Below are 23,463 nucleotides of genomic sequence, written 5' to 3' on the forward strand. Positions count from 1 at the left end.
GCAGAATCTGCAGGCTGAGTTATCTGCTAAGTTCAAGTATCCATTGAGGCAACAGTGTTAGTATTCGAAGGTTGCTCTTACTCTGGTGGATACATTCAGCAGATCGTCTCTAGTTATAGTATCCCAGGAGTGTCTTTGCCTATCTCAACCCCTGTAGATTGCATTAGTAACTGGGTTTACCCCTATCTACCTTTTTTCCTATGTTCTCTCTATTGTTCTGTAGTTGATACCACAAAAGGATTCAGGTTCTATGAAGAATTTTTATACCTCTACTTTCAAGAGTCTGCCGGCTATTTAGTTTTCCTCCACACCCTATGACATTGGAGCTTAGAGCTCAAATGTTTAGTTGGATATCGGACAGGACGATGATATCCTTTTCGCATAGATTTTTCTTCAGATTGAATTTTGAATTGTATATAGTTCTGCTTAAAAAATGCTTAGTGTGCGGTTTAACCTTTAAGAGTGTTTAGATCTACGCCTGTATACTCCTGTTATTGTTTTATTTGCTAGTTTTAAGCAATCCCGGTACTATTTGGTAGCATTTTTGTTCATTTCTTGTATAGTGTTTGGATCCCACTTGTTTCTATAGCTCAGTATTGAGGTGAGTTTTCTTCGAAGCTAAACTTTTTTGGTATTTTGACCTGAAGCATGTCAAAGTTTGATAAATTTTTGAGGACAAGTTTTCCATTTTATTCCTCCTCTGAACATTATGAGCGACGTTGGAGAGGTGGGAGATTTAGAATTACTTCTAGTACAACTGTTCAGCGTTATCTCATAGCACATATGTAAGCCTGTCTTTGTACTTTAAAGAGATTGTTTCTCGTGGTATTCAGACTAGTTCTAGCACCCCAAACCACTGACTTATATATGAAGATTGTTCTCACGACATATCTGCTTTAGTTTAGACGTTTTGCGCCCGTTTTCACCCTTTACTGATTTTGTACACAAATTTCAGGATTGAATTGAAATATAAAGGCTTCATCTCTAGAAATGGCGTGACCATCACTATCTTTGTGCAAAAGCTCCACAAGTGCAAATCCTCGCAGATGTTTCATAGAAGATTTCCAAGTGCTTTTCGCCATATTTAACGACAGCTTGCTTGTGTTGTAAGTCATCAATTTACATGGCACCACCAGCATAGTCTTTTTAGAAAAGTGTGTACACAATACACTTTCATCGTGCTGTCAACTCGAAGTAAAACTGTAGGGAGAGTTGAGCTGAGCAGATTCAAATTGCTGCCATATACCGAGTTTTTACTGAATTCCTGCAACTTGATGTCACATCTCGTATCTATCAAGAAGTAGCAGACATATTCAGCTTCCGAGTTATAGGCTTATAAAATATCGTTGTTTAACATTTCTACGTGTTATATTTTTTCAACCTTAAAATACGCCACATGTTGTCTAATATCAAAATTTTGTAGCATTCCAATGAATAATCAAGAAATTATGTGAAAACTGATTATTATTCAGAAACATGTGGATGACTATAGCTCCAAAACGAAGATTTGCATAGAAAAATGTATCTGAAATATGTATTTCAGTATGTCATTCTCTACATACTTTCTACCAAATATTTGGTTATCAAATTACTTCGATAATTACACGATATTTAAATTTTTTTGAATGGTATTTCTATTACAGGTTTAGTATTCCTCCAATATCGAAACGAAACCAAAAGAGCTCTGTTACCGAACGAAATAACATCAATTGATACGGTCAAAGCGTTATTTGTCAGATCTTTTCCGAAACAGCTCACTATGGAATATTTGGATTCACCGAATGTCAAAATATACATCCACGATTCTTCCAAAGATATGTTCTACGAACTAGAAGACCTTAGGTAAGTAACATGGTAATCGGGATTGAAATCCTTATAATTACTTGGTATTGATTATAAAGTGTGTTTGTTAAAATTATAGAAATCGTTTTTCTAATGATAATGAGCTTCTACAATTTCTAAGATAATTATTTGGGATATGAGACCCATAAAATTAACGCGTACATGGAGGAATCTAAATGTCCAACTTTCACAGAATTGTTGCAGTACTACAGGCTATGAGTTGGTTTTTAAGAAAAAAGTTTTTGCTTCATTATCGTTAAAATGTTGACAAATCCTCAAAGAAAAAATCTAATGGTGACAGATCGCAAGAATAAGGTGGCCAGTTAATAAGTCCATTACGTAAAAGTAATCGTTTGTGAAATAATTTCTGTAGTAAATTGGTTATTTTGAACTGTGCAGATATTGGGTCTGATCACAATCCACTGATTGCGAATATAAAACTTCGTATTCAAAGATCAAGAAAACAGCTAATAACAAATATATGGACACGAGGAAACTAATGAGAACATCTTAAAGCAACTTATAGTAGACATATCAACGAGAACCTAAGAAAGATAGAACAAGATCATCAGGACATAGAGAGAACTTGTGAAAAAATAAAGACAGCTATAAATGAGGCTAACGCACAAATAATATAAAAAAAACCAATAAAAATGGGTGGATGATGGTTGAAATTTTGATTCAATGGAAAAACGTATACTATACAAAACCCAACAAACCCAACAGAAATACATAGAAACCCAACAAATGATAAGAACAAAAATTTAGATAGCAAAGTAAAACTGGATAAAGGACCGTTGCGAAGAAGTAAAACTCTTACAAACGAGGGACTATAGCTTCGGACTACACAAAAAGGTTAAACAGATCTCGCATGTATACATAAAATATCAAACTTTCCGCCTAAAAAATAACCAAAATGATTAATCTGTATTCAGTGATGGCAGACCAAAGCATCCTAGCATAAGCTTACCCACCGAAAACTTATCCGGCCCTCCCATTATCCAAAGTGAAGTAGATCACGCCATAAAAGTAGCAAAGCTGGATGAAGCTACTGGACCAGATGATATTCCCACCGAGGCTATAAAGCTGTTCGAATAATTTAACATCGACATATTGGTAAACCTTTTCAACGACATCTATAGCACAGGTCACATTCCAAACGAATGGCTCTTCTCAACTTTTATAATGATTCCTAAGACATCAAAAGCGGTAAAATGCAAAGATCATCGACTGGTTAGTTCATTGAGTCATATGCTCAAGCTATTCCTCCTTATCCTTCACACAAGGATGTTCAGAAAGTTAGAAGAACTAAGTGGACTGACTCAGTTTGGTTTCAAAAGCGGTATGGGCACACGCGAAGCAGTTTTATGCTTAAATACCCTCGTTCAAAACTGCAATGACCAACGAAAAGACGCTTACACATTCATCGACTACGAGTTGGCGTTTGATACCGTCAAGCACAACACTATGATAAAAACGCTGCAAAGCGTCAACATCGACAGCAGTAATTATTCAAAACCTCTACTGGAACTAGAAAGCACGGATTAAGCTGAATCATATAATTTACACAGACTGCAAAGTTTTAAGAGGGGTGTATTTTGTCTCCTATGCTGTTCAACCTCTATGTAGAGAATGTCTTTGTTGAGGCTCTTGAGGACTCTTATTATGGCGTTAAAGTTAATGGACACCCGCTGAATAATATTCGCTATGCGGACGATACAGCAATGCTCACGACGTACTCGAGATGCCATTATTATTAGATAAAATAAATAATATGGCTAAAAAGTGCCCAACTGCATATAGATAACACGCCTCTCGAGCAAACGAAGACGTTTAAATATCTAGGGATAACTATAAATGAAAAATGGGACCCTCGGCAAGAAATTAAATGCCGCATTGAACACGCTAGACAGGCATTCATTAAATTTAAACCGATGTTGTGTACGGCATGGAAACATGGACATTAAAGATATCGATAGGGTTCCTTTCGATGTTCAGCCGCACGTTGGAACACGAATGTTGGCCTAAACGTTGGACGCATCATGTATCATCGGTTTAATTTCTATCCCAAAAATCCCAGATTATAATAGTCCAGTATTGCTTATCCCAAAAAAAATGAACAGCTCATAAAAAAGCATAGAAGCTCTGTATAGAATTGAGACAATTAATTGAAAAAACCATTATGGATAAATGACCTTTACCTAGAATACAACCAATTTTAGACCAGTCAGACAGGTCAAAATTGTTTTAGACAATCTTCTTGAAAGTACACTTCTTTTAGTACAATATACAAGGTTACAGCTTAAACGTAAGTTTATCGAGGCTGATGTCAATAATATACTCAGGCATAACTCCCGAGAAAACAATTTTTTATATGGATATAGTGGACCCATAGTGGATATGGTCACAAAGATTTTACCATAACAATCGTTTATCGTCCTAGAGCAGATTACTGAATAAATGTAATCGAAACAATATTCTCTAATGAGGAGAATCCATCCATTGACTTATTTATTTATATTTCAGATCACACCTTCGCGAAATTCGAGATAGATCGGTATTACGACTATTTGAGTCTGCTGATGTTACCGGCGGACTTCCGATGGCTGGTATTGGAATCGCCGGTGGAGTTGGACATTTTGAGGATCCCAGTTATTTTTCAGAACCAGAGTTCGACTCGGAGTACCAGCATCAACACATCCATAAAAGCAAGGTTAGTTTAATTGTATTACCTTAACAGATATTTATGATCGATAGAATAAACTTCCGTCGTCACGCTATAAAACAGAATCTTGGAATGCTCTTCCAAGTATAAAAAAATATCCTTCGTAGATTCTGTAAGTGTGTAAAAGTGCGAGGTGCTCACTTCGAACAAACGAAGTTTCGGAACAGCGTTGATGGTATGGCATCCAATATATTGAGCGTAATACCTATGATATCGGTATGAAACTAATTTGTTCGATCTCGCAAAAATACAACAATAAAGCGCCCACCATCTTCCACATCGTCTAAATTCAAATAGATAGATATTGTTCATCTGAAGCTTCGCATGAAAATGTGGTTACATGGCCGTTAGTATCCTGAACTTTTTTGGTATATAGCCCACAGACTGACGCTTCACAAAAAGTTTTTGAATATTTTGTGTTGTCATCAACTTCTTTTATAGCTACTCTTTATCATTGGTAACCGATTCCATAATGTGGAAGATTTCATATTATTCACTTTTTCGACAGAATGAATTAGAAGAATACCTATCATGACTTACAGTTGTAACTTTTATGAGATCTCGCTTTTCAAATTTAAAAAATTAGTTCCCCATCATTACCAAGTGTGGAAAATTTTCGAGTTTCCCGTAATTTTAAACAAAAAGGTAAGTTTTATAATAAAAATATCACAAAACTTGTAGATCATAAAATTATCTACAAAAAACGAATCAATACTTTTTTTTCTACGAGTCACCGTTTCCGAGATATAATGATGGTGGTTTCCCCAGAAGGCCTATTCCACGGGTCTGTTGCGATCATTTTTAATTTGAAATTATTGCAAAATAATGGAAATTAGCAGAGATTGAAAAGATAAAAGCGATTTAAATTGAAAAACAAATTATGAAATTCAATCGTCCGAGTCGTAACTTTCAAATTGTTCTTCTTCTTGTCGCCTCGTTGGAATCAAACGGATCCTTCACTGTTGGTGATTCAATATTAGAGCCTTGACAAGGTGTACATGCCAGATAACAGTCAGACTTTAGCAACCACATTTAGCGCATCCCTTTTTGCAGTTGCAAAGAATTGTGTGTGGTGAGAGTGAAGTATGAACTGGTTCTAACGTATTGTTGACCAACCCCAGTCTGTAGGGTTTAGCTGATAACCAAGTTACACTTGAACTTGTTAATATACCCGAAAAAGATGTTGATGAGCAGCAGCTGAGGTTGGAGGAAAACAAGCCAATTGAACTTGTTTTTTTACTTTTAGTATTTTTAACAAAACATGCATATAGATAGTTATCTAAGCAGGTCTATAACTTAATTCGTGCGGTTTGATAAGATGGCGTAACTTGTATAATATTACATCGTTTCAATATTCCGAACCTGCGTTGAAAAGCTATTGTTATTGTACGACTTTTCAATATATGTCATTCATTTTTAGCGTTAAAAACAATAATTTTTTTTTCACTCAAATATGTCGAACTTTGATCCTGAAAAAGTGTTTGTGAGGGGGGTTCTTCTTCATTACTTTAATATGGAGAAAATACTGCCGGAAGTTATCGTATTTTGGTGGAAGTTTATGGTGAACATGCTCTAGCTGAGCGAACGTGCCAAAAGTGGATTGGACGATTTAAAAGTGATGATTTTGGCTTATAAGACGATGAACGTCCTGGGCAGCCAAAAAAGTTGGAAGATGAAGAACTGGAAGCATTACTCGATAAGGATTGTTGTTAAACACAAGAAGAGCTCGCAGAATCTTTGGGAGTCACTTAAACAGCCATTTGAAAACGTTTAAAAGCAGCTGGATATATTCAAAAGCAAGGAAATTGGGTTCCACATGAATTCAAGCCGAAAGACGTCGATAGGCGGTTTTGCGTGTCCGAAATGCTGCTGGAACGCCACAGAAGAAAGTCATTTTTGCATCGGATTGTTACTGGTGATGAAAAATGGATTCATTTTGACAATCTCAAGCGCAAAAAATCACATGTGAAATCCGGCGAAGCCAAATATCCATGGCGCGAAGGTAATGCTCTTTATTTGGTAAGATCAGAAGGGTGTGCTGTATTATGAGCTGCTAAATGGGTAAAGCCATCAATGGAGAATGCTACCGAACACAATTAATCCGTTTGAAAAGAGCAGTCGCCGAAAAACGCCCGGAATATGCGACTCACCCACCTTATAGCCCAGACCTTGCCCCTTGTGACTAGCATTTATACGGTTTACATCAGAGCAAGATATCAAAAATTGGCTTGATTCATTCTTGGCTGCCAAGCCGGTGCAGTTTTTTTGGGATGGGATCCACAAATTGCCAAAAAGGTGGGAAAAGGTCATGGCTTCAGATGGACAATACTTTGAATAATACTATTATACATGTTTTTCTTAAATAAATGTTCAAATTTTGAAAAAAAAACTGCACGAATTAAGTTCTAGACTACAATAGGAGCTCCATACATAGAAAGAAGTAAGCGAATGCCGTTGGTAATAACTTTTGGTCGAGTTGAATTATTGTTGTTAAAAACTTCAGCACATGGAACTAAATCTTCTTTTCCAAACATTTTGAAAATTGTTATTTTACCCTTCCTGTAAAATGCAAATGGGTGATTCCGTTCTAACTGTGATATTCAATGTCCTGTATTGTTTTTTTGTACTAGTCATTAATTAATAATCAATTAATAAAAATTTTGTGTTAATTGAATAATTCTTAAGATATTTAAACATTATTTTTATACAATATAACTTGCCACTTAAAGAAAACTTATACTACATCACTTGAATGTCAGTACCGTGTCATGTCCATTCCTAGAATTTACCGATAAATTATTAATTTTTTTTGTCGTAACAAATGATTTAAACTAATTACCTTATAAATTCTAATGTTTATGATCAAACTGAGGAAAATTGATGCACTTGTTGTTTAATATCTTAAGTTACCATGTCAGTACCGTGTCATGTCCATTCCTAGAATTTACCGATAAATTATTAATTTTTTTTGTCGTAACAAATGATTTAAACTAATTACCTTATAAATTCTAATGTTTGTGATCAAACTGAGGAAAATTGATGCACTTGTTGTTTAATATCTTAAGTTACCATGTCAGTACCGTGGATAAATGAGTCAGTACCGTGGAACTCAAAATCCGACATTTGTGTCTTGCTCGTGATACTTTGAAGTTGTAGTAAATTCCTCTTAGAGTTTTATTTTTACAGTAAAATAGATGAATAATATGCATAAAAAAGTTAGAAAAGTTAAATTTTAAAATCTTGAAATTTTGAATACAAAAAATCACAGTTAGAACGGAATCACCCAAATGTCGTGTCACATCCAGTTATTGAATGTAAAAATATTACATTATTATGTCACTTTCCAAAAGTAGATAAACTTTTTGATGAATAGATTTCCGATTGATGTTGAGCTTTTCCTGGTTATATCTCATAAACGATGACTCGTAGGAAAAGAGTATTAATGATCTATAATTTTTATCAAAAGTATTTTTTTGATAAAACTTTTTTTACCGTTTTTAAACTGTTTTGCTGAAACTCGCGAAAAACTCATTTTTTTAACCTTTGACCTTGAATAACATTTTTTCCTCATTGATTTTTAGCTTGATGGGAATTTATGTAGCTTCACTATTATTTTTTGGTCTAATTTGACCGGACTATATCTTATTTCGTTTTTCAGGAGACTCATATAGGGTTCATAATAAACTGGCCCAAGTATACTCTCGAGCGGAATAAATTTGAATAAGCTTGTCCATTAAATTATCCTCCAAATATAACAATAATTTAAGTAGGTAGAAACGTCTTCCTATTATTAATTTACTTTTGGTCGTTTAGCTTGGTTCAAATTGAATTTAAATAATTAATTTTTAAATGGAAACAAAAAATACATTTCGAATCCTGAATTGATTAAGGGGTGATTTGAAAAAATTGAAAAATTTGTAGCTTTTTAATTTTAATAAACTTCGATAAAAAATGTAACAAATTTATAAATTAATATCTAATACTAAATACATTTTATATCATTGGGATGGCCGCGTTTGTGTATACAACTTTAAGAATAACATTTCATTAGAATACTTTACATTCAGCTACGGCAGGTGTATAAAAAGCACCAGAGTATAACTTTTTCGGCACAGTTCTCCACCCGAAAATCAGAGCTTTATTGAAAGGTTCTTCGTCGCACCCGGTGCATATGTTGAGAACAGCTTTGACTTCAGCTTCAGCCGGCTCTCTTTCGTCTTCCTCCTCTTTCTGTTTTACCGAAATCTGTTCATTTTGACCAATACCGGCAAGTCCGTATAAAAGACTTTGATCGAAACTGTAAGTGCCACTTGTTCCTAACAGTGCTTCATCATAAATAGCTTGTCTTTTCTTTGGCGCAGCCTTCTCATTCTCTTCTTGTCGTTTGAAAACATTATGAGTTTCCAGAATAGTGTCGAATGATGGAGCTGTGTTCGTTCCCAAAGCATGGTTCAAATCGGTATCTACTATTGGAGTACTACCAAAACTCACGAACTGCCTTGAAAACGATCCGACGTTACCAGCTTGAGCTTGAGGTTGTACCGGTAAAAACAACTGTGTTTGCGGTTGTTGTTGTTGTTGAGGCTGCTGCTGTAATAATTGCTGGCTAACTAAATTTCCTACGAATTGTCCGTTCGAGAATTGAGCTTCATATTGTTGACCTGCAACTTTTTGAGGGGTAGAACCCAAATTCAATCTAACATTTCTATTCAGTTGCCCTGCAGTGAGGAGAGGGTGAGGTGGTAAAGTGACTCGATTTGCTGGAGTTGTTGGGGCTGGTGTGGTGATTACTCTTCCGTTGTGATCAAATTGATGAGCGTGATGATGTTTGTGATCTTTATGAGCTTTTCCTGCAGTGAGGGCCACTTTGTACAGCTGGACCATAGTAATTTCACCAAGCATTCCACCTGAACCTAGACAAAAAAGAAATAGTATTAATCATTGTTTCTCGTACATTCAAAAGTGAAATACCATAAACCAATTTGTGAAACTTAAGTAAGAAACATACGAGGATGGTACCTCTGGGACCAAGACACAATATATTTATTTTGCAACGTAATCTCCTTTTAGCTTTTTATCATATGCTTTTCGTAGCTATGTTCAATGAATTCGATACTTTTTTCTAATAAGAATCGTCAAGTTCTTCAAAATAGCCCACATCACCTCTTCATTTTTGGAAAATCTTTGACCACTGAGCCATTTTTTCAGGTCTGGGAAGAGAAAATGATCCGAGAGGGTTAAATCTGGCGAATAGAGTTCATGAGGTAGCAATTCAAACTTTATCAATTTTTGCCATTGCAATGACGGATGTGTGAGCCGGTAAATTGTCTTAATGAAACAATAATTTCTTATTAGTCAAAAGCGGCAGTTTTTACTTGATTTCTCCGCTCAAACTTTGCAATAAGTTCGCATAATACTTGCCGTTGATAGCTTCTCCTTCTCCAAGATAGTTAATGGAAATTATCCCACGCGTATCCCAAAAAACACGCCATGATCTTACCTGTAGATGGAACAGTCTTTAACTCCTTTGGAGCCGGTTCTCCATTTAAGGGTATTGAGTGATGGACCCATGTTTGATATTATGGTTATGAAACGGCTTTATTTCTGTGAAACATTGCCATATACTCGATCGAAACATCTTCACGACGCTGTTTTTGTTCCATTTTTGTGCAAACGTGGAACCCATCTTGATCACAGCTTTCTCAGTTAATATATGATGTACCATACTTCTAGAAATGATAACTACGTCTGTTAGCTAGCATACTTTCAACATTTCTGGTGCTGTCAACTCATTAGATCAACCACTGCGATGTTGGTACGACCTCGTTCAAATTCTGCTATTCAATATTTCATTGTTGATAACCAAGAAGTAGTGTCATTCAGAGTGTAATCTACTTCAGCTTTTATATTGGTAGGGCTAACGCGCTTCAAATGAAAGTATTGTATCACATAGCGCTGCTAATTTTTTCCATGTTCACAAATTCATTGAAAATGTTAATTATTGATGTCTGCCAAACAAATACTAAGTAACGTGGCGTCTTCAAACTTGTAACAAATACGGTAAAGATTGTATACTTTCTAATATAGTGGTATTTTTCAAGCAACTACCGCCATCAGGTAGTTCTGGAACCATACCAACTTATAGCTAATTTTGTTGTGCAACTTCTGGAAATGTTATAAGTTTTCAAGTTTCTGGATTCAATACAAAAAATTCTTTTCAAACTTCTGAATACCTTACAGCGAGCCGTGAAATTGATCATGGAATGAAAATATTTGACGATGAATTAAGTTATAAAAAGTTGAAAAATCAGCTTTTCTAGTAAGAAAAATATATGGTTGAATAAATAACATTCTTCAATCCAATAAAAAAGTATTGTAGCAACAAATAATTCAATCTAAGTAGATTTTAATACAAAATAAATCTATCAAAAGTATATAATATTGAACTGGCGAAAGGAAAAGAAAATCGCTCCATTTTCTAAATCCACTTTACTGAATTATCAGCAAAATATAAATCTTCAACGTTGTGGATCTATTATTGAATCAAGTACGATTAACTTACATCAAAGTATAAATTCAAAAAATTATAAAAACGATATCAATAACTTTTCAACTAAAACATCTCATAATAACTACCTAGCTACAAAAATAAAATATTAAGTAAATGTTCAGTAACTTCATTACATTCGGTAAGTCGTCGATAAAATATTGTATTGTTCTAGCGTATAATGAGTTATTATTCACTTGTAGATTTATTCTACTCGCTAGCACTTCACCTCGTGAATTATAATCTTCATTATACATCGTGAATATTATTAGTGTAATGAAATATCTCGTTTCATCCCATTTTTATGAAAAAAAGTTAAATAATTATATTTTACTTTTTCATTGTTGTTGTAACAATTATTTTTTTCCATCTAGACCAAGTTAATATAGTACGCCGTGAAATAAATACAATTTTTTGTATGTTAAGTGAAACCGTAACAATTTTTGGATGCAACAATGAAAGAATGCTATGTAAACAAGTTCACTGACCGGTAAAATTGTTGTTTATTGATAATGAATTGTATTTTGAGATTCTATTGTTAATTTTTAATGAGATTAGGATGCAACAGAGATATTTCATGTGAAGGAGGTTCTGTTGATATAGCACATAAAAATAGTTCTTATCCAAAATAGTGGCAGGTGACATAATCTTCGATCTTCAGATCACTAACACGATAAAGAGAGATTAATACGAACTAAAAAAATTGGGTCAAGAACGCAATAGAGTAACAATTTTTGAGAATGCAAGTATAATTGTGAATGAAAAAAGTTCAATGTAATATTACGAAGAATTTCGGTTATGGTGTTGGGTCTTTTATGGGTTGGAGACTTATACAGAAATAGTTTCGGTTGTGAGTGGTCGTTTACCTGCTTAACGTTACAGAATAGACATTTTAGAACGTTATGTGATATAATATACCCCATTGCAGAAGTGGCGATAGTCCAGGGCGCAAGATTTCCGCCAAAATTCCCAAAAGTCTTGACAACAATAGAATGGAACGTATTATTTAATCGCTGTACTGCATGCAGCTCATTTTAACGGGCATAACCATAGAGGAACACATTATCTATTTCTTTTTAACATAAAATTTCGAAAAGGGAGCTGGGTATGAAGGAAAGAGAGGGATAAACCCTAGATTGTTTCGAATAAATCCATGAATTTTTGTTTTCTCTATTATATCAAAAAAATAACGTGCAAATTGGAGCTCTTAGAAATAAAATTAAATCTCAAATTTCCATTTCCCATTTTAATGACTCGCCGAAGCTTACGAAGTCAAATTTTATTTTTTTTTTTTTCATAAAGGCATATTAAAAATAGTTATTTTGTTGTATGATTTGCATTTATTTCGTATAGATTTGAACAATAGTTGAGAGGTGTCGTGGACACTTCGCCCAGATCGCTGATGGTGCTAAAACCGGCACTATAGATAAAAAAGAAATGCTATAAATCCATGATAATACTATTTCGTACGTAGCTAGGGTAGTGGTAAGTTAGCTCAAAGAAAGAGATATTTATACTTTGAAGTAGCCAGTCCTAGAGTACGTCTCTGCTGCTTCTCGTTAGAAATGTATCAGCTCAATATGCAACAGTGTTTATAGATGGCATTTCGGATTTGGAAATAATTCGAGTGGAATAATACATATAAGGTATTCAAATGTTACAAAAGTTCTTAAAATATTCCATTCTAGCAAATGCTTGGAGAAACGAATTTTTTTATGAAAAAAAAAACAGCAACCATACATTCCTTAGCTTTTTAAAGAAGTAAAAAATTTTAATTGGTATAAATGTGATGGAAATTATTCTTTAAATGAAACTGCAATTGCGACTATGTTCCCAATAAATTTTTTTTTCGAACCTACGAGCTGCGAAAAGTTCTTTTTTATTGAATAAATTAGGTCGAGGACATTTTCTCATGGTATGATTCAATAAACAATAAGAAGAAGGAAATAAGAACGAACAAATAAGGAAGCCAAAGATAAATAGTTAATGAATCAACTGAAAAAAGCATTGTAATTGATATGGACGCACGTTGAATAAAAAAAATTGCCAGAAAAATAATGGAGATAGAAAAACCAAAAGAGTTCAAGAAAGTTATGGATTGATTGATCAGATATATGAATATGGGTTGACACATCAGCCCAAAAAGACTGAGAGGGCATAAGGATAATACGAAGGAAAAATATGTTTCAACAGTTGGATTTTTAAAAGTGAATTGGAATATGTCAGTGTAGATGAATACATTTACAGATAATTCCATACCATCCTAAGTATGTAGGTCTTGATATAAAATTCAAAGATATGCAAAGTACTTCAGATTTACTTTTACAACAGTTTTTGAACTAATTTCACAAGTAAATTACATTAATCCTCTATCAGAGGCGAACATCATCTCTTAAATCTCAAATGAACATGTAGATTTAATGATAATGATTTTTTCGAAAAATGAAGATTTCGTACAAACTGTCTCTCTTAAAAATCTTAAGTTTAATGTGACCTTGCATGCTACTAAACACCTCGTATTTTCATAAATGGGATGGTGATGTTGATAACAATTTTCATGGTAAAAATAAATGTTCATTTATATTTGATTCAAAATCGAAAATCTTTAAAATGACATCTACAATGCTTGGAAATTCAAATTACCTTTTGGAGCTTGGGTACCTTCCTGGAAACCTCCTCCCAATTGACTCTGCTCTTGTCCTGTTATTGCTATTCCATTTCCTGGTATAACATGACCAACCAACTAGAATCAAATGTATTAATCAGTAATAACAATAAACAATGTAGTTAATAACTGATTAAAACTGCCCCTTAAACAATTACTTTAAGAACTTTATATTGAAACGGGTAGTTTGAGACAACAAATTATAGTGCAAATTGAAACTTTTCGAATTCAAAAATTACCTATATAGAAATTTTTCACATTTGGAGATTAATAACAAAAAAATTAAAATTCGGCGAAGTCACACGCCGATCCTAACAATTTTTTATAAATGGCGGAAGCGCCATTTATGTATTGTTTTTGAACTTTTTATTATAGCGGGCAGTATTTCTTTTAAATAATAATTGGGAAAGTCTATTTATTTATTTCTTATGTTTCTATTTGTTCTAGAATTATATGGAATTTTATTTAGGTACATAAATGATTTGTGTAAACGCAGCTTTAAATAAATAGTCGTAGTGAAAAGAACGAATTAGTAAAAGTAATCGCAGAAATTATTTCAGTCATCTTTATAAGTAAATAATTATAAATTAAGTGTATAATGTGTAAATAAATTAAGAACGTAAGAGCAGTGTTTATTGAGTTTAGAAAGAGTGTAAATAAATACAAAAAACATTATATTGGTGTCAGAAGTGAGATCTTGTAATCATATAGTGACATGAACATGGCGAAGAGACTTGCTGATCTGAAAATGACGGAACTGAAAGCTGAACTGGAGAATCGTGAGTTGGAAACGTCCGGTAAGAGGAGCAAATGAGTAGAAAGACACAAAGTGGCTCTAGTAAGTGACGGATTTGATGCAGAAACTTATTTATTCAAAGACGAGTCTTCCACTTTAATTTCGTCAATTTCTTAAATAAAGAACGATATTTCGGCTAATATTGATGAAAAGATTTCAACCATGAAAAACGACACGGAAGTCACAGACTGCGGTTTTAAGGAAGGGGATAAAGTATGGCTGCATAACCGATGAGGACAAAGGGATTTTTTCCAAAATTGAAAAAATCCTGGGAAGGTCCATACTTAATCAAGGAAAGTATCATGATGTCATCTATCGTATAAGCAAGCAGTGTTTATTAATTCACGAATAGAAAGAGTGTTAATAAATACGAAAAACGTTACAACAGTTAATAATGACTACGCTGAACGATGTCTCTCTACATTTCCTAGAAAATTCAATTAATCTCAATGATATATCTAAATCCTTTTTGGAGAGAACGAGACATTTATTCTTCTTAGCAAGCTCATGTACTTTTATTTGACGAATCTATATACAAGAATACGGATTTTATTCGCGCCATTCCAGGAGTAGTTAAAGAAAATCAAGTCCCGGATGTTCATCATCATCCGGGTTCAAATGACCACATTTAAAAGCAGAGAACTCCTAGAAAAGCATTCCATGGGACGAAACAAACTCATCCTTGGTTTCTTCGATTGTTTTTCACAAGTAATATTACAAATAATTTACAATTTAAATAATAACTAAAAGCATTTTTTTGTACTACTGCTATTGGAAGTGACATTTTAAATAATAGCTCGTCGTGAGCTCCAGTACAATACGTATAATGAAATTTTAATGTTGACTATGACGACCTGCCACTCTGTCAAACAAACTTTTTTTTTTGACGATTTCATCAACGAAGTGGATAATCACCAAATTCATCCAAAGTATAATGATGATTTATGGTCTTTTCTGCCACTTACCGTAATTCTAAATTTTCTTTTATCTTTATTTTATATTTGACATGTCACAAATGAAAATTTAAAACCTTCAATTGCTCACATAGTTTCTATATCAGTGTTACCACTCAATTAGAGTTATGAAAATTATGTTTAAACAACTTTTCAATTTAAAATAGAAAATAGATGCAAAGTAGATACACACTTGCTTAATAAGACAATTTGGTCGTAGTCTTTGCTAAAAACACGTGCAACTAAATAGTGTTGTGACTATTTGAATATCAAAATGCATTTTGAAGTTTAATGCCATTCCAAATTCGCCTAATTTATTATCAAGATAGGGCGACTATACAAAAAACATTGTATGGTATTTGTGCTAAAAGTGAAAAAATTTTTTCACTCGCAGAAAAAAACATCACTTTTAACATTCATATCATAAATAACTATTTCTCTATATTCACCAAAAATAGTTTTTTTACACCGTACGTATTGAAACCATATAAATAATACTCCTATATAGACAGATCGTATGGGAAAAAACGTACCTACATTACGCTGCCGACAATATTCATTTTTCTCTCGTTAGAGACATTTTATCTATACTGCGCATGCTTGAGAGTGCGCCGAACCGAGCTGGAACCTCGGAGGATAGAGAAATTGTTGCCATTCTGTCTTCCTTAGTCAGAACAGCTCCCACTTATAGAAACTGTCCATATAGAAGTATTACGTGTTTAATTGAAACCGATATATCTCTCAGATTCATGTAAAACTTTGACAGATGACAGAACATAATATACAATGACAATACCAAAAGTATTGTTAAGCTCTCAAAAGTTACTCTTTGGTTAAATCGCCCCATATAAGTACCAAACACGTTATTATTAAGCCGGTATCACACGATGCGTCCAGACGCATCGTGTGTCGTTCGATGAATGTTTTGTTCCCAACGTTAGCATCGGAACATACCCAGCATTGGAACCTAACCTTATCTAACCTAACCAACGAAGCTGGAATCATCACTTGGTGGTCACTTCTTGTTTTCTTACATGTGAATGCCACGTGTTTTGTAAGAAAAATCAAAGTTGCTAGTATCATCCAGTTTATTTTAAATTAATTTATATCTATTCATCACGTTTTTGTCTCATTTTCATTTCTTTAGGTAAGTTTAGGTAAGGTTCCAGTCTTCCTTCCAATGAAGGTGAATTATGGAGCAAACGTTGGACACATCGTATAGTTGCAGCACTGCAACCTTCCTTCAGCCGTACGTTGGAACGCGAATACTGGGGCAAACGTTGAACGCATCGTGTAGTAATGGTTTCAAACTATCGATTGAATAATACAATTTTTTTGTAGAACCTAATAAAAATGTTGCGACGAATAAATTAAATTTCTATTACCTTGGATGTGATTCAATGATTGCACTTTCGTTTAGTAAAGGATTTTAATCTACGGGTGATTCATTTAGAAATACAACAATAATAACTCTACCACTGCGTTTCTCACTAGGATTTCATACAATTCCGGTTGAACTCTGATTATATGACCGTATTTCATCATGATAATAAAAACAAACATTGCGTTGCGTCGGAAGAAATTTCTATACAAATATACGATATTGAGTTCATACGTGCCACGTTCTTCTATATTCTAGCTGTTTGTTTCCTATTTGTTTTTTCTCTCATTAAAAATTTTCTTTTATTCCGTCTTTTTCAATCTTCAAGAGACAGCTTTGGTTTTATGTTACTAACAGCTCTCTTTCGCTACAAACTATGTTTTCATAAAATATATTTTTTTATTTTCAGCCACATAACATATTCCTTCACTATTTATATAGTAACTACATTTACATCAAGTCATTTGAATGAAGTAGCATCTCAAACTTCTCTGAATAGGTTACTAATATGTGATAATATTCTATTAGAGTTATGCAACAAATTTTGGGGTAAAGTATGCCGAAAATGTTCGAAAGAAGATTGTAAATATCTATTGTATGATTTTGCAATTAAATATGGAAGGAGATATACCACGATGCACCCCCTTATCCTAAATGCGCCCATTATCTTTCTTATACAAACCGATTCATCCCAGGAAGAGCAGTTGGAATAAGAAAGGAGATACATTAAGAATATAAGTTATAAATAAAGTCGTACTACGTAATTTCCATGTGCATTGGTTCTATTCATTAGGTGTTGTAGTACCCGCAGCTTAGTACGCACTATTTTATAGATATGCGCAAATTTTATCTATTAAGATCTTTGAAATATTCTTGTCTACCAAATTTATAGTGTTCCTATACCGGAAATCGTGCCCGGGCTTTTTGACTGAATGCCATTTTTCCTCACGTTTTCATAGAAAGAACTTAATACGTGACATTATTTTGTAACGCACTAGGGTGTCAAAGATGTATCAGAACAGTAATCTATGATAATAAAAATGAGAAATTCAATAAAACAATTTATGTTTTAATAAATCAATCGAATCCTGTATGTTACTATTCTAACTATATACAAATAGATGAAAAAAATTACGCTCAAATTTTGGAATTAGGGTAAATCGAGGACAATTGGCGCACATTTTAGTACGTTGGTATAAAATATACACATTATTAAATATAACTGAAACAAACTCATTTAAATGTAATGTCATCTCTCCTGATATGTTAGGTGAGATGACACCCTGCATAAGGGAAGATGGTGCGGTACTTATAGGTAGTTAATAACCAGATACTATCAATATAGAACTATTTGTAAACCTAAAAATGAACAAAAAGAAGGATTATTATAACAAATGCAAAACTGAATAGGTATACAAACTAAATCGAATACATAACATATACAACATAAAAAACAAAATTTTCTTTTAGATTTATTTTTTATTTTTCAATTTTTTGTCATATAAATCTGAGAACTTGATGCACCCTTCGTGTAACCACCGATTACATTAGATGCAGTGGATACGGTCTCCCCTTTTTTTGTTTCGTTGTAGTTTTCCCCATATCCTACACAAATGTTGTATTTGTCCTCAGAACTTGAAAAATCATCGTTAATTGCAAATTCTTCTTCTTCATCTTCTAAAGAACAGTATTTCCTGTTTTCTCTTGTCTTTGCAATTTCGATTTTTCTCTTTCTCCTGTTTCTTTTATCATTGAAATATTTTCAGGGTCTATTAAACCAGCACTAAGCTACTTATTGCGTTGTCTTGTAGATTGAACAGCACATGACACCGGTGCTGCTGGACACATTTGATCCAATATTTTTCCTGGAGTAGAATCTTTAGAGGAAAAACGGACGCATATGAACAACTTGGTTGAGGCATTATCGAGCGTTCTCTGGTATTGAAATTAACTGCAGTCTTAGGTTAGTGCACGTACCAAAAGCGGTTGTGGGTCTCCTTATGTCAGATAAGCACAGTCAGGAATGACTGAAGGATCGAACGGAACTACACCTGTTCCTTTGAAAGTTACAGTGGATTTTTATAGTAGCAGATTTTCCCATGCAGTAGCCAGTGATTATCCGAATTGTAATTGAGATTGGCCCTTAAAAATAAATTACAGGCTTCATAATAGAATGATTTGAATGCCTCCAAGAAACATCTGTCTAATACTGAAAGATTTGAGAGGTATGGCTTGGTGAACAGAATTAAATAATTTGATTTTCAGATGTACATTCCTGCATCTTCACGTTACTGCAATTAGATGAATGCCCATCCAAAGGTAAAAGGACTTTTAATGCGAGTTTTCTGGGCCCAAATTTTTTTCTTTTAGTTATTGGAAGATTTATTTATTGGCGTATGCAGATTTTTTTGACATGTTGACTGTAGATTCTTGAGGCATTTTATCTTCGTATTCGAGTTTTCTTTCCTTTCAAAATGCACGTCGGCGGAATGCGTGATAACACACGATAACCTAAATCGTTTCTTTGTTCTCTGATGAAATAACTGACGCAATATTTTTTGTGTCTTTGATGGCCACAACATGTTAAGAGCGGTTGTTTAATTGCAAGCCCGTTTCGTTGATATCATAAATGTGTCAGCCTTTTTCATTAAGTCGTTTCCAATCAAATCAAATTCAAAAGTGAGAAATAGGAAGAAGCATTCTGTTTCATTATAACTAACGAACGTGTAGCAGAATCTCTACCAGATGTTCTCTATTCCTTCTTAAAAAATAATCTAGCTTTGGATAACCATCCTTACAAGATGTGTGAATTTCATGTGGTAAATTTATTTTTCCGGCAATTCAAAGGCCATATATTGTACAAACCAATGTAATGTAACTTTTTTTAAAATCCATCATTTTAAGCTCATTCTGAACTCCTAATGTAAAAAAAGGTGTCAAGCTTTTACTGTGAAGGTTTTTCTTTTGCCGGTGAATTGTGCCCTCTAGTATACCAAAATGGCAGTCTGCCTTGCGTTGCGTTACCAATTGCAGAAATCGCCTCAGATAATTGTTCAGTGTCCAGTTTTGTGTTTTCCAAAACTAAGACACATGATATCTGTTATGAAATACTAAATATTTTATTAGTGCGTCATCACTTCTTAGATGTTAATGCGTCAACTCACCTTACTCTACGATGAGAGACAGCGAATTACAAATCTATTCGCTTCTTTTTATCAAAGTGAGGTTACACGTTCGATTATGTGATCATGAAAATAATAAAAATAGTTTTTAACATACCTACACTCAGTTTGACTCTACACCAAATAAAAATTTCAACAATAGCTGTAAGAGCTTTTCAATGATATTGTAAAGAAAAAAAGCCCCAATCAAACTAATGTTACGAACAAGCGCGCGAAATGGGTCCCTAGACCAGCCCTATCCAAGTACAATGAAAATTCGAAGATTCGGCAAAGGCGGCAACCTTTTATGTACGATCAAAATACTTGGTATTCTAAATTTTGATAGACGCACCTCCTTGGATGTTTGTGTGCAAACAAGTTTTTGTAGCAGGCGGTTTATTTACATTATTTCTTCTAAATAATTTCTTGGAAAGTCTATTTATTTATTTTTTTTTGTTCTAGAGCTTTGTAGAAATGATTTGTGTAAACGCAGTAAGTTTAGTTTTAAATAAATAGTCGTAGTTGAACGAACGAATTAGTAAAAGTGAATTATTATAAGTTAAGTTCATTGTCTAGTGTGTAAATAAGTTAAGATTGTAAGAGACATTGTTCATTAATTCACTCCATGAATAGAAAGAGAGTAAATAAATACGAAAAACGTTACACTAAATTCAACACATACAGTATAGCTACATAAATTACCGACACAGTGATGTCAAGTTTAGACAATATGTATTATAAATAAGAAACATGTAAGTGCGTCGTCTCACCTCATGCGCCAACTTTCCTCGATTCGCCCTATATTGAGTAAAAATTATAATTGGATTAAAACTCGTGAAAGTGCATCCAAACCTAGCGTGATGATTAAGCAACTAAAACGTCCTCTTACCTAATCCTTATTCTTATCGTCGATCTCATAAATATTTAAATTCAAAAAATCATTAAATACGTGGACTCACTTGGAATAAATGCTTCGTCTTCACTTTTCCTTTTGTTCTCTCGAAGGATTGTCATACATATTTTATTCACAACTAGTTTGTATGTAAAGTGAACCCATTATTTATTCTATTCAAAATTCTAAAGCTCCTATCAGGAAAGTTCATTTTCTCGGTTCATTCATTGGGAAAATTCATATCAGATATTCTATTAAAAGTAAACTGAATTGATCTTTTTAATTAAAATCTACTTTCCATTAATCTGAAGTTGTATGGTATGTAACGATTGATTATTGATTTGTCATTTGTGGAAAGTATATTTTGGGAAGAATGTAAATATAGTAGTTTCAGGAAAATACACACTTTTATAGTCTTCGAAGCCGCCCCATATTAATTGAACATTGTAGTTTCATGGCCGTGTAAATAAAAGTAAACCTCCTTCAGTTTTTAACGAGAAATTTCGTTTTCAAACTTCAATTTTAAGGTTCAGGGTGGCCCATAAGACACTTTATTTATTGAAATTTTATCATTTTACGTTTTATATTTTCTATAATAAGAGCTCGTATAAAAGGATTTAGAAGTAATCCAAAACCCTTTTCCATATAGAGGGGGAGCTGGCTACAAAAAACAGGGTTGATTTCAGCTTATAAACTGGCGGCTCCAAATTAGTACATCACCAAACGCCACTTCTTAAGGTCTTAAACAAAGGTTGGATATCAAAATGCCAGCCGGTTTTCCCGAACGAAAAAATTGGCTGAAAAACCTCATAATTTGCGCGCGCGAAACTTTTTGTAACTTAAGCTTAAGCCTCAAATAAGAGCGGTGTAATAGTGCAAGAAGTTTTGCAGGCCGGAAAACCCTCGTAAGAAGTGCCGGATATATTTTGTTCAAATTGTCTCGATTTACATGACATAAATCGAGCTGAAGAGAAAAAAAATTTCAAAATACGCAAGATAATAGTTAATCAAAAAATGTTATTTGATTCGATAACTATTAATATCTTTTGTTTTGTGGTCATTGAAAATCAAATGCGCGCGTTAGATAAATAAATATTTTAATGCATTTTTGCAATGATAGAGGCGTGCAAAAAGTATAACTATTACCAGAAGTTTAAAAAAATTTGATCAAAATCAATTAATAATAATTAAAAGTAGTAAATGAATTAAAATAAAAAAATTAGAAGCCCGTTTCTTGCGTTGTTGGCAGCGGCTCGAGTAGGTGGAAAATGAGTAAGCGCTATAAAATCACGCGCGCGAAAAAAAAATGATTATATTTCAGCGAATTATCATCGTATCCTGAAGATTTTTTTTAATTTTTTAATTTCGGGTAGCTCAAACAGATATTTTGAATGGAGACATCAAAAATAACTTTCCATTAAGCCGAATACGAAAAATTTTCATTTCAAATATACGACGATTTTTTTAAATTTTTTTCGGAGGTTTTCCCTGGTTTTCCGTCCTGTAAAACTTCTTGCGCTATCACACTGATTTTAGCTGAGATCCAAAAAAGATTCGCACGCACACGTTATGAGGTTTTTCGGATGAGTTTTCCGACACTTTCGATCGAAGGTTTTCCGGCCTGTAAAACTACTTGCACTATTACACTGCTCTTATTTGAGGCTTAAATCGCAGGTTTTTCAGCCAATTTTTTTGTTCGGGGAAACCAGCTGGCATTTTGATATCCGACCTGTGTTTAAGACCTTAAGAAGTGGCGTTTGGTGATGTACTCAGCTGGGCCCACCAGTTTACAAGCTGAAATGGCGCGCACCTTATCGACCCTGTCTTTTGTAGCCAGCTCTGGGACTAATAAAAAAGAAGTAGGTACCATTCAATTCACAATATGTACTTTTTAGAGCACACGCACCTTTTTTATAAGGAATAATTTCGAGTCCAAGATCGTGAATCCATTGTCCATATGTCCAGTCATAATCTTTGAAACTCATATGGTTTGTTCTGACAAAATTAAAAACGTCGCCGCGACTTTTGTTGTTGCTACTAATAATTAATATTTCTTTATTGACTTTCTTGTGTTTACAATTCATGAAGATTAGAAACAATAAATGAAAAAAATGATAAAAGAAAGTTTTTTATCGTAAACCGGCACGAACCCGCAGGTAATTATTAATGGAGTAAACTAGAAACCTTTAATTTGTGTCAACGACGAATATTTGAAAAAATGAATTATCCAGAAAATGTTTACCAATAACCACGGGTTTTTTGAGAATTTTTCAATAATAAATTACTGTGAAATAATAACGGTTCTAATTTTTCTCAACAAAATAATTTGTTCGCATTTGTCTGTGTCCAGACTTTTTCATTTATTTGAAATCGCTTTCAGGGCAGAAAGTAATCGAAGGTAGCCAAATAAGGTAAATATAGCGAATCAGGCACATATTGGCTGATTTTTCTTCTTGAACCAATGCGACAGTTTTTCATACTCTGTTTACATGAATGAATGA

At 33.7% G+C, this 23,463-nt stretch overlaps 2 protein-coding genes across 32 annotated transcripts in view; one reads left to right on the forward strand and one right to left on the reverse strand.

Annotated features, from left to right (window-relative positions):
• The window catches only part of LOC130902297 (coiled-coil domain-containing protein CG32809), a 373,790-nt gene that overhangs the window by 133,562 nt on the left and 216,765 nt on the right, over positions 1-23,463 (forward strand). For 27 of the 29 annotated variants that reach the window (XM_057814300.1, XM_057814298.1, XM_057814290.1 and 24 more), the window contains 2 exons: positions 1,644-1,842; positions 4,369-4,555. In XM_057814300.1, coding sequence (XP_057670283.1) covers positions 1,644-1,842; positions 4,369-4,555 — 386 coding nt within the window. The remainder of the gene's footprint in view (positions 1-1,643; positions 1,843-4,368; positions 4,556-23,463) is intronic. The other 2 variants (XM_057814291.1, XM_057814293.1) reach the window with 1 other exon arrangement.
• LOC130902300 (uncharacterized) overlaps positions 8,482-23,463 on the reverse strand; it is a 48,505-nt gene continuing 33,523 nt past the window's right edge. For all 3 annotated transcript variants that reach the window (XM_057814324.1, XM_057814325.1, XM_057814326.1), the window contains exons 5-6: positions 13,758-13,857; positions 8,482-9,480 (exon numbers count right to left, since the gene is read on the reverse strand). In XM_057814324.1, coding sequence (XP_057670307.1) covers positions 8,615-9,480; positions 13,758-13,857 — 966 coding nt within the window. In that variant the 3' untranslated portion in view covers positions 8,482-8,614. The remainder of the gene's footprint in view (positions 9,481-13,757; positions 13,858-23,463) is intronic.

The sequence above is a fragment of the Diorhabda carinulata genome, chromosome X (genome assembly GCF_026250575.1).
Source record: "Diorhabda carinulata isolate Delta chromosome X, icDioCari1.1, whole genome shotgun sequence".
Classification (NCBI taxonomy): Eukaryota; Metazoa; Arthropoda; class Insecta; order Coleoptera; family Chrysomelidae; genus Diorhabda; species Diorhabda carinulata.